At 44.8% G+C, this 20,328-nt stretch overlaps 1 protein-coding gene across 2 annotated transcripts in view; it reads right to left on the bottom strand.

Moving 5' to 3' along the window:
- Window positions 1–4,368: 4,368 nt before the first annotated feature.
- The window catches only part of LARP6 (La ribonucleoprotein 6, translational regulator), a 22,644-nt gene continuing 6,684 nt past the window's right edge, over window positions 4,369–20,328 (bottom strand). For both annotated transcript variants that reach the window (XM_033189547.1, XM_033189549.1), the window contains exons 2-3: window positions 9,445–9,655; window positions 4,369–5,921 (exon numbers count right to left, since the gene is read on the bottom strand). In XM_033189547.1, coding sequence (XP_033045438.1) covers window positions 4,857–5,921; window positions 9,445–9,655 — 1,276 coding nt within the window. In that variant the 3' untranslated portion in view covers window positions 4,369–4,856. The remainder of the gene's footprint in view (window positions 5,922–9,444; window positions 9,656–20,328) is intronic.

The following is a 20,328-nucleotide window of genomic DNA, read 5'->3' as shown; positions in this document are numbered from 1 at the left end:
TGGAGTGTAGTGGCTTGATATCAGCTCGCTGCAAACTCTGCCTCCCAGGTCCAAGCGATTCTCCTGCCTTAGCCTCCTGAGTAGCTGGGACTACAAGCATGCACCACCAGGCCTGGCTAATTTTTGTATTTTTACTAGAGTCAGAGTTTCACCATGTTGGTCAGGCTGGTCTTGAACTGCTGACCTCAAGTGATCCACCCGCCTCGGCCTCCCAAAGTGCTGGGATTACAAGCATGAGCCACCACGCCTGGCCTGACTCATTTAATTCTAACAAATTGTATGAAATAGGAATTATTATTATCTACTATTATTATCTATTATTTAGTGGAGAGGAAACTGAGACATAGGGAGGCTCAGTCGTTAGTCAGAGGTCACTTGGTCTTCAGAGCCTGCATTCTTCACATATTCCACATGGCCTCGTCTCCAGTCTGGGTGACACGGGAGATGGTGATGCCACTGGCTGAGATAGGGAAGTCAAGAGAAGAAGCAGATGGGCATGTGTATGGAGCGGGAGGGAGGGTAGACAAGGTAGTGTTCTGGATATGTGTAGCTTGTAGATGTTCTGCCAGCACCTCAAGTGGAGATGGTCAGCAGGCCTCGTGTCCTAGCGTGGAGAGGGAACTGGTTTTCATTAAAAACAATGAAACATCTGTAAAAATACCGTTGGCTGAGTTTCTCAGTCAAGCTATTTAAGAAAAGTTGGCTATGCTAACAAACAGGAAGCCCATGCCCCAGCTGAAGATTTGGCCAGAGAGTTAAAAGGAGCAGGTTCATCAACAAAGTGCTCAGACCCCTGGAACACCTACAAGAGACCAGGACTAAGCCTTGAAAAAGGAGGAGGGAAAAAAAAGAAAGAAAAAGGAGGAGGGAATTAATGTGCTCCTCATTCCAGTGGGCGAGAGCTTTCCAATGCTGCCTGCCCGTTAGAATCACCTAGAAGTTTTTCATTTTTAAATTTTCTTTTGAGACGGACTTTTGCTCTCGTTGCCCAGGCTGGAGTTCAATGGCACAATCTCGGCTCACTGCAACCTCTGCCTCCCAGGTTCAAGTGATTCTCCTGCTTCAGCCTCCAGAGTAGCTGGGATTACAGGCCCACACCACCACGCCTGGCTAATTTTTGTATTTTTCTTTTTTTTGAGACAGAGTCTTGCTCTGTCGCCCAGGCTGGAGTGCAGTGGCACGATCTTGGCTCACTGCAAGCTCCACCTCCGGGGTTCAAGCCATTCACCTGCCTCAGCCTCCTGAGTAGCTGGGGCTACAGGCGCCTGCCACCACGCCCAGCTACTTTTTTTGTTTGTTTTAGTAGAGACGGGGTTTCACTGTGTTAGCCAGGCTGGTCTCGAACTCCTGACCCCACGTGATCCACCTGCTTCGGCATTACAAAGTGCTGGGATTACAGGCGTGAGCCACCATGCCTGGCCGAGTTTTTTAATTTTTGTTTTAATTTTATTTTTTTGAGACGGAGTCTCGCTCTGTCACCCAGGCTGGAGTTCGGTGGGACTATCTCAGCTCACTGCAACCTCTGCCTCCCAGGTTCAAGCAATTCTGCCTCAGCCTCCTGAGTAGCTGGGATTACAGGCAGGAATCACTAGGGGTTTTAAAAAATGCTCATGCCCTGGCCTCACCCCAGAACCAATTACATCAGAATATCTCAGGGATGGCCAGAGGCAGTTGGTTGTTTTCTTTTGTTTTGTCTGAGACAGGGTCTCACTCTGTCACCCAGGCTGGGTACAGTGGCGTGATCTTGGCTCACTGCAGCCTTGACCTCCTGGGCTCAAGCGAGCCTCCCACCCGTCTCCCTAGCAGCTGGGACTACAGGCAAACATCACCACACCCAGCTAATTTTTTATCTTTGTAGAGCCATGGTCTTGCTATGTGGCCCAGGCTGTCTCAAACTCCTGGTCTCAAGAGACTCTAAAGTGCTGGGATTACAGGCATGAGCCACCATGCCTGGCCCATAGGCAGGTTTTTTTTTTTTTGAGACAGAGTCTCATTCTGTTGTCCAGGCTGGAATGTAGTGTTGCGATCTCGGCTCACTGCAACCTCTGCCTCCCGGGTTCAAGCAATTATACTGCCTCAGCCTCCCGAGTAGCTGGGATTACAGGTGCGTTCCATCATGCCCGGCTAATTTTTTTGTATTTTTAGTAGAGATGGGGTTTTACCACATTAGCCAGGATGGTCTCGATCTCCTGACCTCGTGATCTGCCCACCTCGGCCTCCCAAAGCGCTGGGATTACAGGCATGAGCCACCATGCCTGGCCCCATAGGCAGTTTTTAAAAGCTCTTTAGGTGACTCTAATGTGAGGCCAGGGTTAAGAATTGCAGCAAAAGGAGGCTTGTCTTTGGAGGTGATGATCAGAGAGCAGGATAAGTAGTGAGTAATGCATACAAAGTACTTTTCCATTCAGAAAGCACTTGCACATATATGACCTTATTTAAGGAACATCTTATTGTTATTCACTGGTTTGTGGGAAAAACTGTGAACCAATAAAACAAATGACTTGCTGAAGGTCACAGTCGTTTAGTAGAAAAGCCACGACTCGACCTGAGATCTGCTGACCCCCACTGCAGTGTTCTTTTATAATGTCACACAGGGCAATGCGACCCAAGGAAGGCCAAGTTCATCTGTATTCACATGTAAAGGTGAGGGTGTAGATATTTTTGAAAGTAATTATGATCCACGAGGGTTAATCTAAAAATAGAGCTGTGGCTTGTGTAACAGGCATAATAGGGTGGAACAGCCTTGAATGTCACTGGCCAAGAAGAGCTGGTGAAGCCCAGATGGCCCGATGGCCAAGGAGCAGGTGGAGTGGCTGCAGGGAAGGAGCAGGCAGGAGGCGATGGGAGCAGAGTCAGGGAGGGAAGTATAGGGCGGGGCTGGAAGGGGCCCTGGCATTGCCCAAGGTCAGGAGGCCTGGCGGTCCAGACACAAGCCTTCAGGCACCTACAGCTGGTAGTGGTGGAAATGGCAAATCCAGGACATTCCTGGAGGCATTTGCCAGTTTATTGGAACTCTTCTGCATCTTAAGGGACACAGCACCTTACTATCCAGATGATAATCACCTGCTAATTTGTATAGACCTGTGTCATTTAGGATATACTATCTTTGTCCATTTTCACAAGTTTAGGGTATTATTTTCTTACCTCAGTAGCTGCATGTGTGATACTGGCATAATAATACCTTATGATGGACACTGAGAGTAAGTGAAATATGTCTAACCAAATGCCTAGCACGTAGGAAGCAGCTGAATAAATATTAGCACCTTTTAATAGTGGATTGTTTTTTTGAATGTAGATAGTAAAGATCAGAAATGTTGACCACCACTTAGTGGTTAAACAATGTGGGCTCCAAAGCCAGACCACTAGTTTCAAGCCCAACTCTACCAATCTAGCTGTTCAGCCTTGGGCAAGTTAATTACCCAAGTGAAGTCTGTTTTTTTCTGGAATAAAATAGAGATAATACCTGAACACTTCTCTTGTACTTGTTGGGCAGATTAAATGAGATAATGCATGGAAAGCTGTTAGCATGGTCCCTGGCACCTAATCACTGTTCAATAATTATTAACAAGCTCTATTAGATCCTGCCAAATAGCCAGTGCATAAGCCAACACTGGAATCTAGGCCAGTGCTCTTTCTACTACACCAAGGCAGCTCCTGATGATAACAAACATGAACCCAAGTGAGAAGGGAAGAGAGCTAACATTTAGGGAGGGCCAGCTGCATTCCAGACACGGACATCATGACAAAGCAATTCACAGGGAGATGATGAGGTTCATGGGGCTTAGTAACCTTCCCAAGATCACAAAATAGTGAGAGATGTGGGGGTCAAATGGACTGACCTCAAGTCCTGCAGCCTTTGTCCATCCAGTGGTTCTCTAGCGTGCATCAGAATCACCTGCAGGGCTTGTTAAAACCCAAATTCCAGACCTTTCTCCCAGACTTTCTAATTCAGTGGGCCTGGGGTTGGCCTGAGAATCTGGATTTCTAACAAGTTCCCGGGTAAGATCGACGCTGTGGGTCCTGGACTGTACACCCTCAGTATATGCCAAGCGGCCTTTGCTCAGTAAAATTCATTGTGATGAGACACCTCGCAGGCTGCCAGGAGCCCAAGGAGAACCCTGGGACTGCCCTGGGGTATAGTGAGGAACCCTAAGTGCCCTGACTTGATCACTATGCATTATAAACATGTAACAAAGTTTCTCATGTAGCCCATAAATGTGTACAAATAAAAAAAATTTTAAATGTTCTCTTAAAGAAAAGAAAGATGTCTCTGCTAACCGCCTCAGGGCCTCATGACATACCACCCACAGCTCTGTTAGATAGGCACAGACTTTTGTCAGGCACAGTCTATAACCTCAAAGTCAGCACTCCCAGTGGGTTGTTTTATTATTTATTTACTTGACAGATAACATCGATTTGGTCCTATAAGACACCATGCTAAAGGCTTAACTACTTGTTGTTGTACAAGGTAACTCTCCTGGACTCTTAGGAAGCCCTTGCATGGCCTATCAAGGACAGCTCAGTCACTGAAGGGAAAAACTCCATACCAAAAAAGAGAGATGCTGCCAGAGTTTCCCAAGGGAACCTCCATCCCACAGCCCTTCAGGGCCATCACACTCACTCACATCATCAAAATAGTGGCCACGCTGGGAAGAACAGGTGTCCTAAACTACAACGTGGTCTTCAAACCATGGCGTACCGGTTTATATATATTACAGATAGATAAATTAAGAGGTCTATATGTATACAAAATCTCTCAAAGAGGAATGAATTCCATCCTGTCATGCCAGATATTTGTCAGAAACTTGAAAACGAAGGTGGTTTTCAGTGGAGCTGGTATTAAAAATAGAAGGTATTTATACACAGGCCCTGCTTCTCTCATGGCCATGAAATCCTCTGGTGTTGTCAGGGCCCCTGGGCAACCTCAGCACCCCCACAGGTAACCCATCTGCAGTCTGCATCTTCCGGGAGAGCAGGGGACTCACACCGGGGCTTTTCTCCTGGGTCCCCATCTCGGCTTGGCGGCGCCTCCGGACCCAGGGGCTGCCAGAGGGAGTGACGCTGCTGTCAGAGGAATAATCCATACACTTGCGGAAGATCTCAGGGCTGGTGCTGCAGTTCAGTCTACCTTCCTCCGCCAGTGGGGACTTTCTGGAAACGCCTTTGCGTTGGGCCAAAGGGCTGCTCCAAGGACTTGTGCACGGGGAGGCATTTGGACTCAGAAAGAGATTCTGGTGGCCAGAAGGGCTGAGCTTGTTGGTGGCCATGTGCCGTCGGCCCGCCATAGGGGACGTGGGGTTGCTCTCGGGGTCAGAGGAGCTGTTGGCGGAAGACTCATCACCCATGTACTGAAGCTCTTCCACTCTCTTGTTCAGGGACTTGTTCAGGTGGATGCTCGCAGGGGGCTCCTCGTCGTGATTTTTGTCTTTGGCAGGTTTCTTTTTGGGTGGCTTCATACCAATCAGGACAGCTTTCATGTTCTCTTTGCCCTGAGATTCTGTGATCATGAACTCATGGGCTTTGATGGCTGCTTCCACCTCCTCAAACTCCACGATGGCGCACTCCTGGGTCCCCACTTGGCTGTAGCGGCTGCTGATCCTCCGGATGTCAGGGGGCAGCTCTCTCCCAGGTTTGAGGATCCGCACTGATGAGATGACTCCAAAAGTCCCAAAAAGCTTGAGCAGGTGTTCCATCACCTTCTCCTGCACCCTTCCATTCTTCTGGGGGGTGGCCAGAGCCCACAGCTTAGGAGACAGGTAGAGATCATAGACCAGGAGCATCTTGCTGGGGAGGTTCTCGTTGGGGAACAGTGGGACAGGGGTGGTCCTCCTCACCTTCCGGTGGTCCTCATTCAACTCAAGGACCACTGAATACTTCAAGGCATGTGCTGTGGTTCTCCAGTCCCGTGTAAGGTGTTTCACCTGCAGAACAGAAAGCAAATCTGAAATAGTATCTAATGCCCTTGTCCCTCCTGGTGTACACTATAAGCTCCCTCCCTCACTTCCTTATCCCTGTAACACCAGAATCCCTGTATTCTACTGTCTAGAATCATACGTAGTATGTGTAAACACTCAAAAATCTAGTGAATGAATAAGTGAACGAAAACAAGTTCTACAATTTCAAACAAGGGCACCACAGCAGTGTTGTCCAACAGAACTCTCCATGAAAATGGAAATATTCTATTCTGTGCAAGTTTAGAGGTTAAACTGCAGGCTCTGGAACAAGGCTGTTGTATACACAAATCAAAGACCCACCTCTAGCTTGCAGTAAGACTTGGAAAGTTATTCAACCTCTTAGTGCCTCAACTTGCCCTGGAAAATGGAGATGTTAATAGTGCCATCTCAAAGAGCTGTCCTGAAGATTAAACGAATAAATATATACATGTACATATGTATGTACAGACACATACAAACTCATTTACATATAAAACAGAATAGTGTCTAGCTCACAGTGAGTACTCAATTATCATGTGCTATCATTATTTCAAATATTACGTGTCATCACTTTGATAGGATTTGGAGATTTTAACATTCAAATGCTTCTCTAAAGCAGTATTTCTGCATTTTGGCATTTGATACAGAGAAGGTTCCAAAAGATCTTTCACATTTTACTGCAATATCTCCTGAGAATGACATTGAACTATTTCAACTTGAAATTAAATCCAACTTGGGCCTCACTAAGAACGGTGAAATAATCCCTCCCTCCTCCTCTGTTGGTGGAAATTGTGTGTATCAATGTTGCAGTATATGAAAGCTATATTTGGCCGGGTGCGGTGGCTCAAGCCTGTAATCCCAGCACTTTGGGAGGCCAAAACGGGCGAATCACGAGGTCAGGAGATCGAGACCATCCTGGCTAACACAGTGAAACCCCGTCTCTACTAAAAAATACAAAAAACTAGCCAGGCGAGGTGGCGGGCGCCTGTAGTCCCAGCTACTCGGGAGGCTGAGGCAGGAGAATGGCATAAACCCGGGAGGCGGAGCTTGCAGTGAGCTGAGATCCGGCCACTGCACTCCAGCCTGGGTGACAGAGCGAGACTCCGTCTCAAAAAAAAAAAAAAAAAAAAAAAAAAAGAAAGCTATATTTATACTGTAAAACAGTAATTTTCTAGAGACCCACTTCCAGTGAAGGGAATGCCAGGGGGAATGAGTCATCCCAAAGAAATAGTGAAGGTGGGTGGGGTGGGTGACCTGAGCCCGTAATGGCGAGATCCCCCTAAGTCCTCTGAGAATAGGCCAACATAGCTGCTCTGCAAAAGAACTGGGAACTCCAGGTGCCTCTGAGCATAAAACAGGAACTTCATGAAATTCAAGAAGGAAAGGCTCACTCACTGGGCAGGATGGTGAAACCCTGGCAGACCCATGACTATACACAGGCTCCTAGAGAGATAGTACTGTCCACTGTATAGCCTGCAGCCTCTGGGTGAAACGGCTCAGACTTAGGCTACTAGAAGAACACGGGGCCAAGGGCACAGAGAAGAAGGCCCAGGCCAAGGGTCGGATTTCAGGTGGACAGAGTCGAGGAATCCAGAAAGGGTGAAGCTGATGACTGCAGGTGAGTGTGAGGCTGGGGGAAAGCCAGGCAGTGGCTCACTGTGGGGTGAAACATGGTGGAGCCTTCTCCAAACACAGCTAGGGAGGGAGCACTTGGGAGATAAAAAGAAACAATTTCCTAAGCATGAAGCTTGAGCTAGGAGCACCTGAGGAAAGCACAGCACTGCCTTACTCAGAGGGCTACAGAAGTCTGTGGGGGACCACATCTCATTGCAAGAGAAGCAGGCTCTGCAAAGACTGAATATCCCTCCTGAGCCAGAAGCAAGGTCCACTGGAAAATCTCGGTTACAGTCCGAGCATCCTAAGCCTGGGTCCATGACCATTCATAAGGAAGGTCCAGGTAGCACCTGAGAAAAGGGACCGGGGAGCTTTCATCCTTGTGCAATTACTAGAAGAACTCTAAGGTTTCAGAAACATTGTAATTTGCCTGTGTTTTTTACCTTTGTCATGTATGTTTCCCTTTTGTGATTAACAGGAAATCCTTCAGAATGAAAAGGATCTTTGCTTTGATTTTGGAGGTGTTAGGGAGTCTGTCTGTACTCTGCAGCCAGGTTTCAACAGAGAAGAACATTCCTAAATTGGTCCATAAGTGGCAGCTTAAAGAGGAAAGTAAAACAGGCTGACTCTCGGGGTCCCTGGGGAGGAACAAAGAGACGTGCGGGATGATTCCACTGGCTGCTTCATTTTGGAATCCCCCACAAACACTTTTCATATGAAGGCTTGCTCACTGTTCTCTGGCCATTAAAATATCCCTTCCATTCCCCTGTACCTAGAAAACTCCTACTCATCCTCCAAAATCCTATTTCAATGTCACCTTCTCTGGGAAGACTTCTCAAGTCTCCAGACAGGGTTAGTTGCTCTGATCAACTAGCACCCAACAATACTGTGTTCTCTCTTTTGTCCTACTGTATGTGGTCACATTGTAATCTTTCAGATCTCTCTCCTTTATTGGACTGCGAGCTTGTCAAGGACAGGGGGAGTACCATCTTCATTCTGTACCTCCTGCGCCTAGCACAGCACTCAGCAGAGACAATGAGTATATTTGATGAATGAATAAAGGAAAAAGAGTGAGAGGGCCAGGCAGAGTACACCAGTGGGTGAGGCAGGGAAGAGGTCCAACGAGAAAAGCTCTCCTCCAGTGCTCTCTGACAAAGTACACAGACAACTTGGCCGGGACCCACTTGTTACGCATCCCGTTATGCAACAGGCTGCGTGGTGCTTTTCCATTCTAGTAAATGCACTTTCCCCAAGGGAGACACAGAGTTCTTATTCCAACTAGTCTGTCAACTCTCTGAGAAGTAGACAGTACACAGCCCAAACACTGGATCTATATACGGCAGGGACAAGCAGTCTGCTGCCCAGATGGCAGCAATAATTACAAATCTCATCTCCCTATTGTATAGATGAGGATGATGGCGTCACACAGGCAGAGCATTTGTGTCTTAGAGAAGGCTCATTTCTGGTAGTGCTGGGTGCTCATTCTCTCCCTTTACTTATTCAACTTGACAAATGAAAAGCTTGGATTTCATATAATTTTAGGTCTGGCAGGTATCTCTCAAGGCCTTCGAGTCCCTCTGTCCTGGTACTGCATCCTCCTGGCCACCCACTTGCCTGGCAAAAGTGCCTGAACTTTACTAAGAACAAGTAATATTGTTTCATAACTGCTGCCAGCTGAGATTTGTCCCAATGCCCAGGACCCTTTTAATAGTGTGGGAGTGTATTCCTAACAATCCTAAATCCCTTCTCCTAGCTATTTTTCTCTTTTTCAGGCACAGACTTAATTTTGAAAATTGTTCATCATCAGGTTTCAAGGGAGTAAAAAAATAAATGTTTAGAACCACAACCCAAAACACACTTGAAATCCTTGAAGCAGCTTCTGAGAACCAAGCCTCACCTTTTTAAAGGACGTGAGTAGCTTAACGCTCACATATCCCAGCTTGTTCCTCCTCACGTGCTTTAGCAAAAAGGCGTCCTTCTCCAGGTTTTCATCTGAAAAGTAGAATTCGATCTGATCCACCAGTTTCTTGATCAACTCCTCGTCCGGGGGCTTCCACTCCTGCTCCAGGTCCTCACGCTCATTCTCGCCTCCACTTGCAGTGGTGCCACTGAGACCAGAAGGAGACACTGGGTGTTAGGGGTTGAACTGTGTCCCCCCAAAATTCATATGTTAAAGTCCTGACCCCCAGTACGTTGGAATATGATGTTATTTGGAAATGGGGGTCACTGCAGATACAATTAATTAAGATAGGTCTTACTGGAGTAGGGTAGACCCCCTAATCCAACACAACTGGAGTCCTTATCAAAAGGGGAAATTTGAACACAGACATGCATACAGAGAGAACATCATGTGAAGGCGAAGGGAGACACTGGGGTGAGGCAGCAAAACCCAAGGAACGCCAAAGACTGCCACTAGAAGTGAGGAAAGATGCCTGAAATGGATCCATTTCTAGTACTTTCAGAGGGCACTTGATTTCAGGCTTCAGGCCTCCAGAACCATGAAACAATATATTTCTGTTGTTCTAAACCATCCAGCTCATGGTATTTTGTTACAGCAGCCCTAGGTGATGACACTGGGTCACATGGTCACAGAAGGAGAGATTTGCCCCCAAACAGCTAAGAAGTCAATCTTTTGTTTCTAACAAGTATGGAGGATCATAAAAATAATAACTGGCCAGGCATCGTGGCTCCCATCTGTAATCCCAGCACTTTGGGAGGCCAAGGCAGGCAGCCTGAGCCCAGGAGTTTGAGACCAGCCTGGACAACATAGTGGGACCCCTGCCACTACAAAAAACACAAAAATATTAGCCAGGTGTGGTGGTGCAGGCCTATAGTACCAGCCACTTGGGAGGCTGAGGTGGGAGGAGAGCTTGAGCCCGGGAGGTCTAAGTCGCAGTGAGCCAAGATTGCACCACTGCACCTCAGACTGGTTGATAGAGTGAGACCCTGTCTCAAAATAAGAATAATAATTATTATAACAACACCCTCTGCTGACATGTATGTGGCGCTCTGCCACCATATGTTTTTCACATATGGCAAAATGTTTTTCACATATACTCTCTTATTCTTCCTCTTCTACTCCACCCCCTCAAATCCTAGTTTCTAGAAGACAGTATAGCAGAGTCACTTGACCTTTCAGTAAGATCTTCCATATTTATTAAAGAAAAAAAGCTTGATTTCTTAGCTGGTTCAGGACAAGACCTGGAGTGCAGTGGTGCGATCTCCATGTGGATACATGATCACTGCCTCTCAGGAGTCACTGCAGTGGTGCGATTTCCATGTGGATACATGATCACTGCCTCTCAAGCCACCTGCCTTGGCCTCCCAAAGTGCTGGAATTACAGATGGGAGTGTAATTTCCTAGGGCTGCTGGCTCTAGGAGTCCTGACTTTAGAGTTAAGACTGCCTGGGTCCAAATGCTTGGTTCAGACTGAGTATCCCTTATCCAAAATGCCTGGGACCAGAAGTGTTTCAGGTTTCCGATTTTTCCAGAGTTTGGAATATCTGCATATACGTAATGAGATATCTCAAGGATGGGACCCAAGTCTAAACGCAAATTCATTTATGTATCATATACACCTTGTACAGATAACCTGAGGTAATCTTACGCAATATTTTTAATAATTTTGTGCATGAAACAAAGTTTCTGAACCAGTGGAAAGCAAAGGTGTCACTGTCTCAGTTTTTAACCCATGTTAAATCTGTGGTGTCATGGTGGCTCAAAATGTTTCTGATTTTACAGCATTCCAGATTTTGAATTTTTTTATTAAGGATGTTCAACCTGTACCACTGTTTATTAGTTAAGTAAATTTAGGCAAGGAACTCCACTGCATCTCACTTCAGTTCCATCACCTGTAAATTGGGAATCATGATAGTCCCTACCCTCATGGGAGTGTTGTGAAGATTCAATGAATTAATACATGAAAATATCCAGAAGAGTGCCTAGCACACCCTTAAAGCTCAGTAGGCACAGATAAATTCCTTCACTCGTTCATAAGAGGCAGATCTAGGATTTAAACTCAAATCCTCTGTCTCCAAATCCAGTATACATAATAGCTTATATGTTTTGCTAGGACCCTTCCTGCAATGGACTCTGGAAACAATCCTGTCACCGGGCCCTTCTTAATAAAGCCCACCACCACCAGCAGCGCCACCTGGGTAGACTTCCTCCTCTCCCTCTCCCTAAGAACATTAGGTGACGGGAACAAGCCAAAGCAATCCTGGACAGAGCTTCCTTAGGAAGGCTAATCTTTCATAAGGGGATTATAACAATTTCAAACCAATAAACATTTAGAGAATACTGATTATCTACATCATAACTGATGCCATTATTAGAAGTTACCAGAAAGTTGCAGGTAGGTAGTTATAGGAGTTGGTTTAGCAACTCAATGTCAGGACCAGTAATCTCAACAGGCCTATTACAGTGATCGCTTAAAGCTGGAAAAGACACATACATATATGTCCTTCAACAAAATTTTCATTGGCTCTCAGCCTCACAAAGAAAAAAAAGAAAAGAAGCAACTGTGGAATACTCAAAATGAAGGAAAAACATATTCTGGCAAGAGAGAACAAAGCAAATAAAGCTATTTAATAATTTTTCAAATTCAGAAATTATAATTAGTATAAAATATAGGCATTGGTTGATTAAAAATAAAGAGTTTTAGCTATTTGCCTGTAGGCAGCCTGGGAATGGCTTTTAAAATACCTTATTGATGTTTCAAGGTAAATGCGGAGTGAAGAGGCCAGGTGCGGTGGCTCACACCTGTAACCCAGCACTTTGGGAGGCTGAGGGGGGTGGATTACTTGAGGTTAGAAGTTCAAGACCAGCCTGGCTAACATGGTGAAAGCCCATCTCTACTAAAAATACAAAAAAGTAGCTGGATGTGGTGGTGCACGCCTGTAATCCCAGCTACTCGGGAGGCTGAGGCAGGAGAATCCCTTGAACTTGGGAGGTGGAGGTAGCAGTGAGCGGAAATCACACCACTGCACTCCAGTCTGGGTGACACAGTGAGACTGCCTCAAAAAAAAAAAAAAGTATAGTGAAGAAAATAACAGGTAGACTCAATTTTAAAGTTTTTTTTTTAAGTCTTGTTAAAATGGGATGATAAAAATCAGGTATTAAGCTGACTCACCCAACATCCAATAGCAAACACTTTCTCAATTGCTTTCTTCTTCTTCTTCTTTTCTTTTTTCTTTTCTTTTTTTTTTTTTTTTGAGAAAGAGTCTCGCTTCGTTGCCCAGGCTGGAGTGCAGTGGCGGGATCTCGACTCACTGCAAGCTCTGCCTACTGGGCTCACACCATTCTCCTGCCTCAGCCTCCCGAGTAGATAGGACTACAGGCTCCCTCCACCATGCCCAGCTTCAATTGCTGTCTTTATTCTAGAGGCTATAAAAACTAAATGTTATGGCTGGTAATACTTAAGTGAAAATCTCTTGGCCCTGCCCCTTCCCCTTTTATCTTCTTTGAATGTGGATGTGATGGTTGAATCTGTAGCAGCCATTTTACTACCATAAGGAAAAGGCCAAGAGAATCAGCTTGGCCTGATTTGTTGACATTATTGGCCCTGACATTATTAAGTTGTTGGATAAGCTCTTATAACTATCTACCTGCAGATTTTTTATTATTACATGAGAAAGATCAAATCCAATTTGTTTAATTCACTTGTTGGGTTTTCTATTACTTAAACAGCCAAATACAATAGTAGCCTCAGCAACACTACATGGAGAAAAGAGGTCCTCAAAACATCCCGAAGGCAAAACATCAGTGGGACAACCAATAGGATGAAAAAGGAGATGCAAAAAGGACAGAACAAATTTCACTTTATTAGGGAAAGTTTACCCCCTAAACAGTAATTAAAACAGATGGGTTGAGGCTGGGCACGGTGGCTAACGCCTGTAATCCCAGCACTTTGGGAGGCTGAGGCGGGTGGATCACCTGAGGTTAGGAGTTTGAGGCCAGCCTGGCAAACATGGTGAAATCCCACCTGTAACAAAACTATAAAAATTAGCTTGATGTGGTGGTGGTCGCCTGTAATCCCAGCTACTTGGGAGGCTGAGGCAGGAGAATCGCTTGAACCCAGGGGATGGAGGTTGCAGTGAGCCAGGATTGCACAACTACACTCCAGCCTGGGTGACAAGAGCGAAACTCTGTCTCAAAACAAACAAACAAACAACAACAACAACAACAACAAAAAACAGATGGGTTGAATATAACAGGCAAAATAACTACAAATGCAAAGGGAATTCCCGGCCCAGCTAACAAAGATGTCAGTAAATCACAGGGGATGGGGCCAGGTGTGTGCTAATGGCCAGTGAAGAGTTTTGAGCAGACTCAGGAGTATTGGCAAAATGGTCTAACTTACTACAAATAGCTAGTATCTCAGAAGTGACTGCACCACCAAAGGGAGCCACAGACAAGTTAGTCCTACTCCCAAACCACAGCAATAGATGCTGTTACAAAAGGTAAACTCATAAACAAATAAAGCATAACGGAAGGAAGACAGTATAATTTCTCAATCTCTCTAATGCTTATTCCAGAACTTCCCAGTCTTCCCAAGGCCTGCCATGTCTGCTTAACTCCCTGCAGATGATTCTATCTCAGACTGGATGGAGAAGATGGAGTTCATCCAATCAAGCTTCTCTGGACCTTCATTGGGCAACCCCTTCTCCCTTTTCCCAACCTTTGCTCCAGCTTGTTCTGTGTCTCTAGACATCCATCAAAGAACTTGTAGCCATATCCAGGTGTCTCTTCTCCATCTTGGTTCTTGATATAGTTTGAATGTACGTCTTAGCCAGATCTCATGTTGAATTGTAATCCCCAGTGTTGGAGGTGGGGCCTGGTGGGAGGTGGTTGAATCAAGGGGTGGTTTCTCATGAATGGTTTAGCATCATCCTCTTGGTGCTGCCCTCTTGATAGTGAGTTATTGTAAGACCTGGTCATTTAAAAGTATGTGGTACTTCCCCCCACCCCCACCATCACCAACTCTCTCTCTTGATCCTGCTTTCGTGATGTGATGTGCCTGTTCTCCCTTCACTTTCTATACCACGATTGTAAGCTTGCTGAGGCCTCCTCAGAAGCAGATGCTAGTGCCATGTTTCCTATACAGTCTGCAGAGCCAAGAGCCAATCAATCAAGCCTCTTTTCTTATAAATTACCGAGTCTCAGATATTTCTTTTCTTTTTCTTTTTTTTTTTTTTTTTGAGACAGAGTCTCGCTCTGTTGCCCAGGCTGGAGTGCGGTGGCTGGATCTCAGCTCACTGCAAGCTCCGCCTCCCGGCTTTACACCATTCTCCTGCCTCAGCCTCCCGAGTAGCTGGGACTACAGGCGCCCGCCACCTCGCCCGGCTAGTTTTTTGTATTTTTTAGTAGAGACGGGGTTTCACCATGTTAGCCAGGATGGTCTCGATCTCCTGACCTCGTGATCCGCCCGTCTCGGCCTCCCAAAGTGCTCAGATATTTCTTTACAGCAATGCAAGAACGGCCTCACACAGTCCTCTTGCCCCAATGCAGGATCTGACACTATTGACCATCTTCTTCTTGATACTCTCCCCCTGGGCTTATGTGACTTATTCTTTTCTGATTCTTCTCCCCATTTTACTGCCTTCTATGTCTCCTCTTTCTCTCTCCATTTATTTTATTTTATTTATTTATTTATTTATTTTTTTGAGACTGGATCTTGCTCTGTCGCCTCACGTTGGAATGCAGTGGCACGAACACAGCTCACTGCAGCCTCAGCCTCCCAAGCTCAAGCAATCCTCCCACCTCAGCCTCCCAAGTAGCTGGGGCTACAGGCATGTGCCATCATGCCTGGCTAATTTTTCTATTTTTTTTTTTTTTTGTAGAGATGGGGTTTTGCCTTGTTGCTCAGACTAGTCTTGAAACCCTGGGCTCAAGTGATCCACCCACCTCAGCCTCCCAAAGGGGTGGGATTATAGGTATGAGCCACCATGCCTGGTCTCTCTTCATTTCAAAGTGTAGGTGTTACCCAAGTATCTATCCCTGACACTTTATCCCCTAGCAACCTCTACACTTCAGCTCCTATAAGCTCATCAAATTCAAATCTACCCCCACCAGCCTGTCAGCCCCACACCCTCCTCTCCTTCCTGAGCTCCAGTCCTCAATTCCTAACTGCATGCCAGACATTTCCACTAGGACAATCTGATGTAACATCAGATTAAATATGTCCACAATCTAACTTCTCACCTTCTGCAGAACCTGACCTCAGGCAGGACTGAAGCCTGGGCCTATCAACAGGCATTCTATCTGGGAAATTGACCTTCCTTTCACACAGTCTCACAGTAGACTATCCATAATGTATTGGGGGTGACTCTGCATCAATTATTTGCACCCACTGAGCAGACAGGGAGATAGCCAGAGATTCCAGAACAGGTGGGTGATACTGTGGAGGTGACATAAACCCCTATGCAAGTGCAGAGGTGAGCTTCTTGGGCTTGGAGGACTCCACCCTCTGCATGAGTGCTGTCAGCAGCAACTGTGCGTATCCAAAGGGGGATCTTGGGGGAGTTGGAAAGCCCATGTTATATCCAGGAGCAGGCTGCATTGTTTCCTGTTTGTGAAATAGCCTTCAAAAGGGAAAAGATACCATATCTTTTAAGAATATTAAGTTTATATCCTTTAAGTCTGAATATTGTCAACTTTTTGTCGATTACAACCATCCTGTGAAAATCATATATCTTCCCTCCCAATCCACCCCACCAACTACTTTCCCTATTCACTCTTCTATGTACTTAAGCTCAAGACATAGGATGTATCCTTTCACTCTCTCTTTTGTCCCCACATTTAGTCAATTATAAAGTGCTTATTTCATTTTGAAGGGTCTCCCATCTGTTTTCTCTTTGCCAGTCCAACCATCCTCATTATTTCTCCCTTGGACACAATATCTCATCAAAACATGATTCCAAAAAATTAAAGTAATAGATAAACATAGCAAAAACTAAAATAAAATAGTAGGGAACTTATAAAGAAACCAACAATTCCCCACTCCACCCTTCCTCCCTAGAGGTAACTTCTCTTCGGCCATTTAGTTCTTAGGAGAGTTATCTCATAGCTCTATAAAATATGCTTATAGCTCTATTTCTCACTTGCTAACTGTAGTCATTCTCTATTCATGTCTTACTATATAAAATGAGGATTTGGGGTCACTTATGACTTATGTCCCTAAATAATCCCTTCTTCAAATTTTTAAAATTTTCTTTTCATTTTGGTTCTTCTATTAGCCTTCTATTTGTGGTTCTGGTGTTTTTCTTCTTTCTTTTTTTTGAGACGGAGTCTCACTCTGTCGCCCAGGCTAGAGTGCAGTGGCATGATCTTGGCTCACTGCAACCTCCACCTCCTGGGTTTAAATGATTCTTCTGTGTCAGCCTCCTGAGTAGCTGGGATTACAGGGGCACGCTGCCATGCTTGGCTAATTTTTTGTATTTTAGTAGAGACAGGGTTTCACTGTGTTGCCCAGGCTGGCCTCAAACTCCTGAGCTCAGGCAATCTGCCCACCTTGGCCTCCCAAAGTGCTAGGATTAAGGCATGAACAATCACACCCGGCCTTTTTTTTTTTTTTTTAAGACGGTCTCAACTGTCGCCCAGGCTGGAGTACAGTGGTGCGATCTCGGCTCACTGCGACCTCTGCCTCCCAGGTTCAAGCGATTCTCCCACCTCAGCCTCTCAAGTAGCTGGGACTACTGGCACGCAACACCACACCCGGCTAATTTTTGTAGTTTTAGTAGAGACGGAGTTTCACCATGTTGGCCAGGCTGGTCTCAAACTCCTGACCTCATGTGATCTGCCTGCCTCAGCCTCCTAATGTGCTGGGATTACAGGTGTGAGCCACCATGCCCGGCCCTATTTATGTTTTAAAATAATATACTTTAAGTGGTTACTTATTTCATAAACATTAAAAAGTATTTTTCAATTCCTTGCTACATATGATATATTAATACACACTACTGTCCTATCCTCTCTTCCATCTCACTTTTTCCAACCTTCCATATTGCATCAGATGTACTTTTATTTCATTTTGCCATGGTTCGTAATATTTCATTCTCTTAGGTAACTAACATTCCATATTTTATCTATAGCTACGTGCTGAAAATTGAAAGTCAATCAGTTGTATTTTATTATTATGACTATGTAAACACTGTTTCCTAATAGGGCTAAGTCATTTGCTAAGATTATATTTCTTGTCCTAAAGTTCTATTAGTTGACTGACCACCTGGATTGGTCCTCTATGTTTATTTTTTCTTTCATATGATCTGTCCTTGTCTTTGTTTGTAATTTACACACTAAGAGATTTCTTTGACATTATATTCTAACCTTTCTTATGGAATTTTTAAATTTTAGTAGTCATTTATTTAGTTTCTAAGAACTCTTTTTGGTCCTCAGATCATGGCCTTCTAAGAGCTTCCTACTCTTATTCTGTGGATGCAGTATCTTAAATTCACTCTCAGGGTGCTAGTTGGAGTATACATTTTTGAGTCCTTTGTTTCAACATCATCACCTCTGTATCCTTTGGGGTCAGTTCTTCCATTTAACTTTCATGCCACTGATTTTCTTCATGTGACTAATAATCCATTTTTTCTTTATTAAAGAGTTTAATAAACTTATTTTCGAATAGTTTTAGATTTACAGAAAAGTTGTGAAAATTGTACAGAGAGCTCCCATATATACACCCAGGCTTGCTCTGTTATAAATATCTTGCATTAGTATGTTTCATGTGTTACAACCGATGAACTAATTGCAATTAGTTCATTAGTTCATTATATATTATTATTAGCTAAAGTCTATATTTTATTCAGATTTCCTTAGTTTTTGCCTACTGTCCCTTTTTCTGTTCCAGGATCCCATCCAGGACACCACAATACATTAATACATTAAGCTGTCATGTCTCCTGAGGCTCCTCTTGGCTGTGACGGTTTTCCTTGTTTTTGATGACCTTGACAGCGTTGAGAAGTACTGGTTAGGTATTTTGTGGAATGCCCCTCAATTGGGATTTTTCTGATGCTCTTTGTCACGATTAGATTGGGATTACGGGTTTTGGGGAGGAGGACCACAGAGACAAATTTCCATTCTCAGCACATCCTGTCAGGGTACATGCTATCAACATGAATGATCACTGTGGAAGTTAACCTTGATCAGCTATCTGAGGTAGTATTTGTCAGGTTTCTCCCCTGTAAAACTACTGCCTTTATCCCCATTCCCATACTGTGCTCTTTGGAAGAAGGTCAGTGTACACAGCCCACACTTAGGGTGTGGGGAGTTATACTCCACAGCCATTCACTGTGAAGGCAAAAGGTACATGTGCTTTTTTTTGGAGGGCTGTAAGTTGTACACTTCCACTGGTTTTCTTCCTAGATGGCGCTATGTACACAGGTGGGGCATGCCAAGTGGCAGGCTTCACACGCGGGTGAACAGGCAGGGAATCATCAAGCTGGGGGCTCTACTCAAATGGGGAAGGCTTTACTCTGCAGCTGCCAGCTCTGCTTTCGCATCCCTAGATCTCCGTAGTGAGCTCATTCAATCCCTTTAGAAAATAATCTTGTCTTTTCTTTTTCTCCCTTAAAAATAAAATACCTGCTACTTTTTACTGGCAGACATAGAGGCTAGGAAATGGTTCTAAAGGAAGAATTTAAATTACCTTTCAGATATTTGTAGCCCTTTTTACTCCTGCATCTTTGGTATATTTCCCAACCAGAGTCTTTCGAGGGTTCTGTCTTCCCACCTCCTGCCACCTCCCGTGTTATATTTTAGGCTACAGCCTCCTCCACTCTGTGCTGTATTAAATGTTTTGAAGAACAGCTAGAATATGTCACTGCTTTACTTGATGTCACTGATTTACTTTAATAGTAATAATAAAAGGTTTTCTATTTCCTGTTAAATAAAATTCAAAGTCTTCAGCTCCCAACCAGGCATGGTGGCTCACACCTGTAATCCCAGCACTTTAGGAGGCCAGGGCAGGAGGGTCATTTGAGACCAGGAATTCGAGACTAGCTTGGGCAACGTAGCAAGACCCTGTCTCTACAAAAAATTTAAAAATTAGCCAGGTATGGTCGTGCACATCTGTAGTCCAGGCTATTTGGGAGGCTGAGGTGGGAGGATTGCTTGAGCCCACGAGGTCGAGGCTACAGTGAGCCATGACCACACCACTGCACTCCAGTCTGAGTGACAGAGTGAGACCCTGTCTCAAAAACTACATACATACATACATACATAATAAAAAAAAAAACCACAAAGTCTTCAGTTCCTTATTCAGATTCATTTAGAATCTGGCTGTAACCAGCGTCAAAACTTATTTCCATCGGTGTCCCTTCAGATCCTTTGCTCCAAACAAACAGAAAGACATAGTTATCTGTAAGTGTCACAAACTTTCTGGACTCTGTGCCTTTGAGCTTGCTGTTTCTGTCTCTGAATGCCTTGCTCCTCTCTCTCAGGTCTAAATTCTAGTCACACTTTAAGGTCCATCTTAAATGCAATTCTCCTAGGAAAAAAAAAATCATTTCTACTTTTCCCAACACTTATCTGTATTTGTATTATAGCTACTTGTGTGCATATTTTATTAGCAGCCTGAACACTGAGTTGAGAGTAGAACTCGAGCTGGTTTCTTTCATTATAGTATTACCCCAGAGCCTCGCACGTAATGGGAATTTAAAATGTATTACCAATGTAAAGCAAACAGTTTTGAGGGCAAATCATACCTATCAGGATGCTATCAGGAGGGAGGAAGTATGGTTTCTGATGAATATGTTCTCAGCAGCCTTTCAAGGAGGCTTG

This window comes from Trachypithecus francoisi, unplaced genomic scaffold (assembly GCF_009764315.1).
Source record: "Trachypithecus francoisi isolate TF-2019V2 unplaced genomic scaffold, Tfra_2.0 Lachesis_group3, whole genome shotgun sequence".
Lineage (NCBI taxonomy): Eukaryota > Metazoa > Chordata > Mammalia > Primates > Cercopithecidae > Trachypithecus > Trachypithecus francoisi.
Note: the sequence above shows the minus strand (reverse complement) of the source record. Positions and strands in the feature narration are given on the sequence as shown.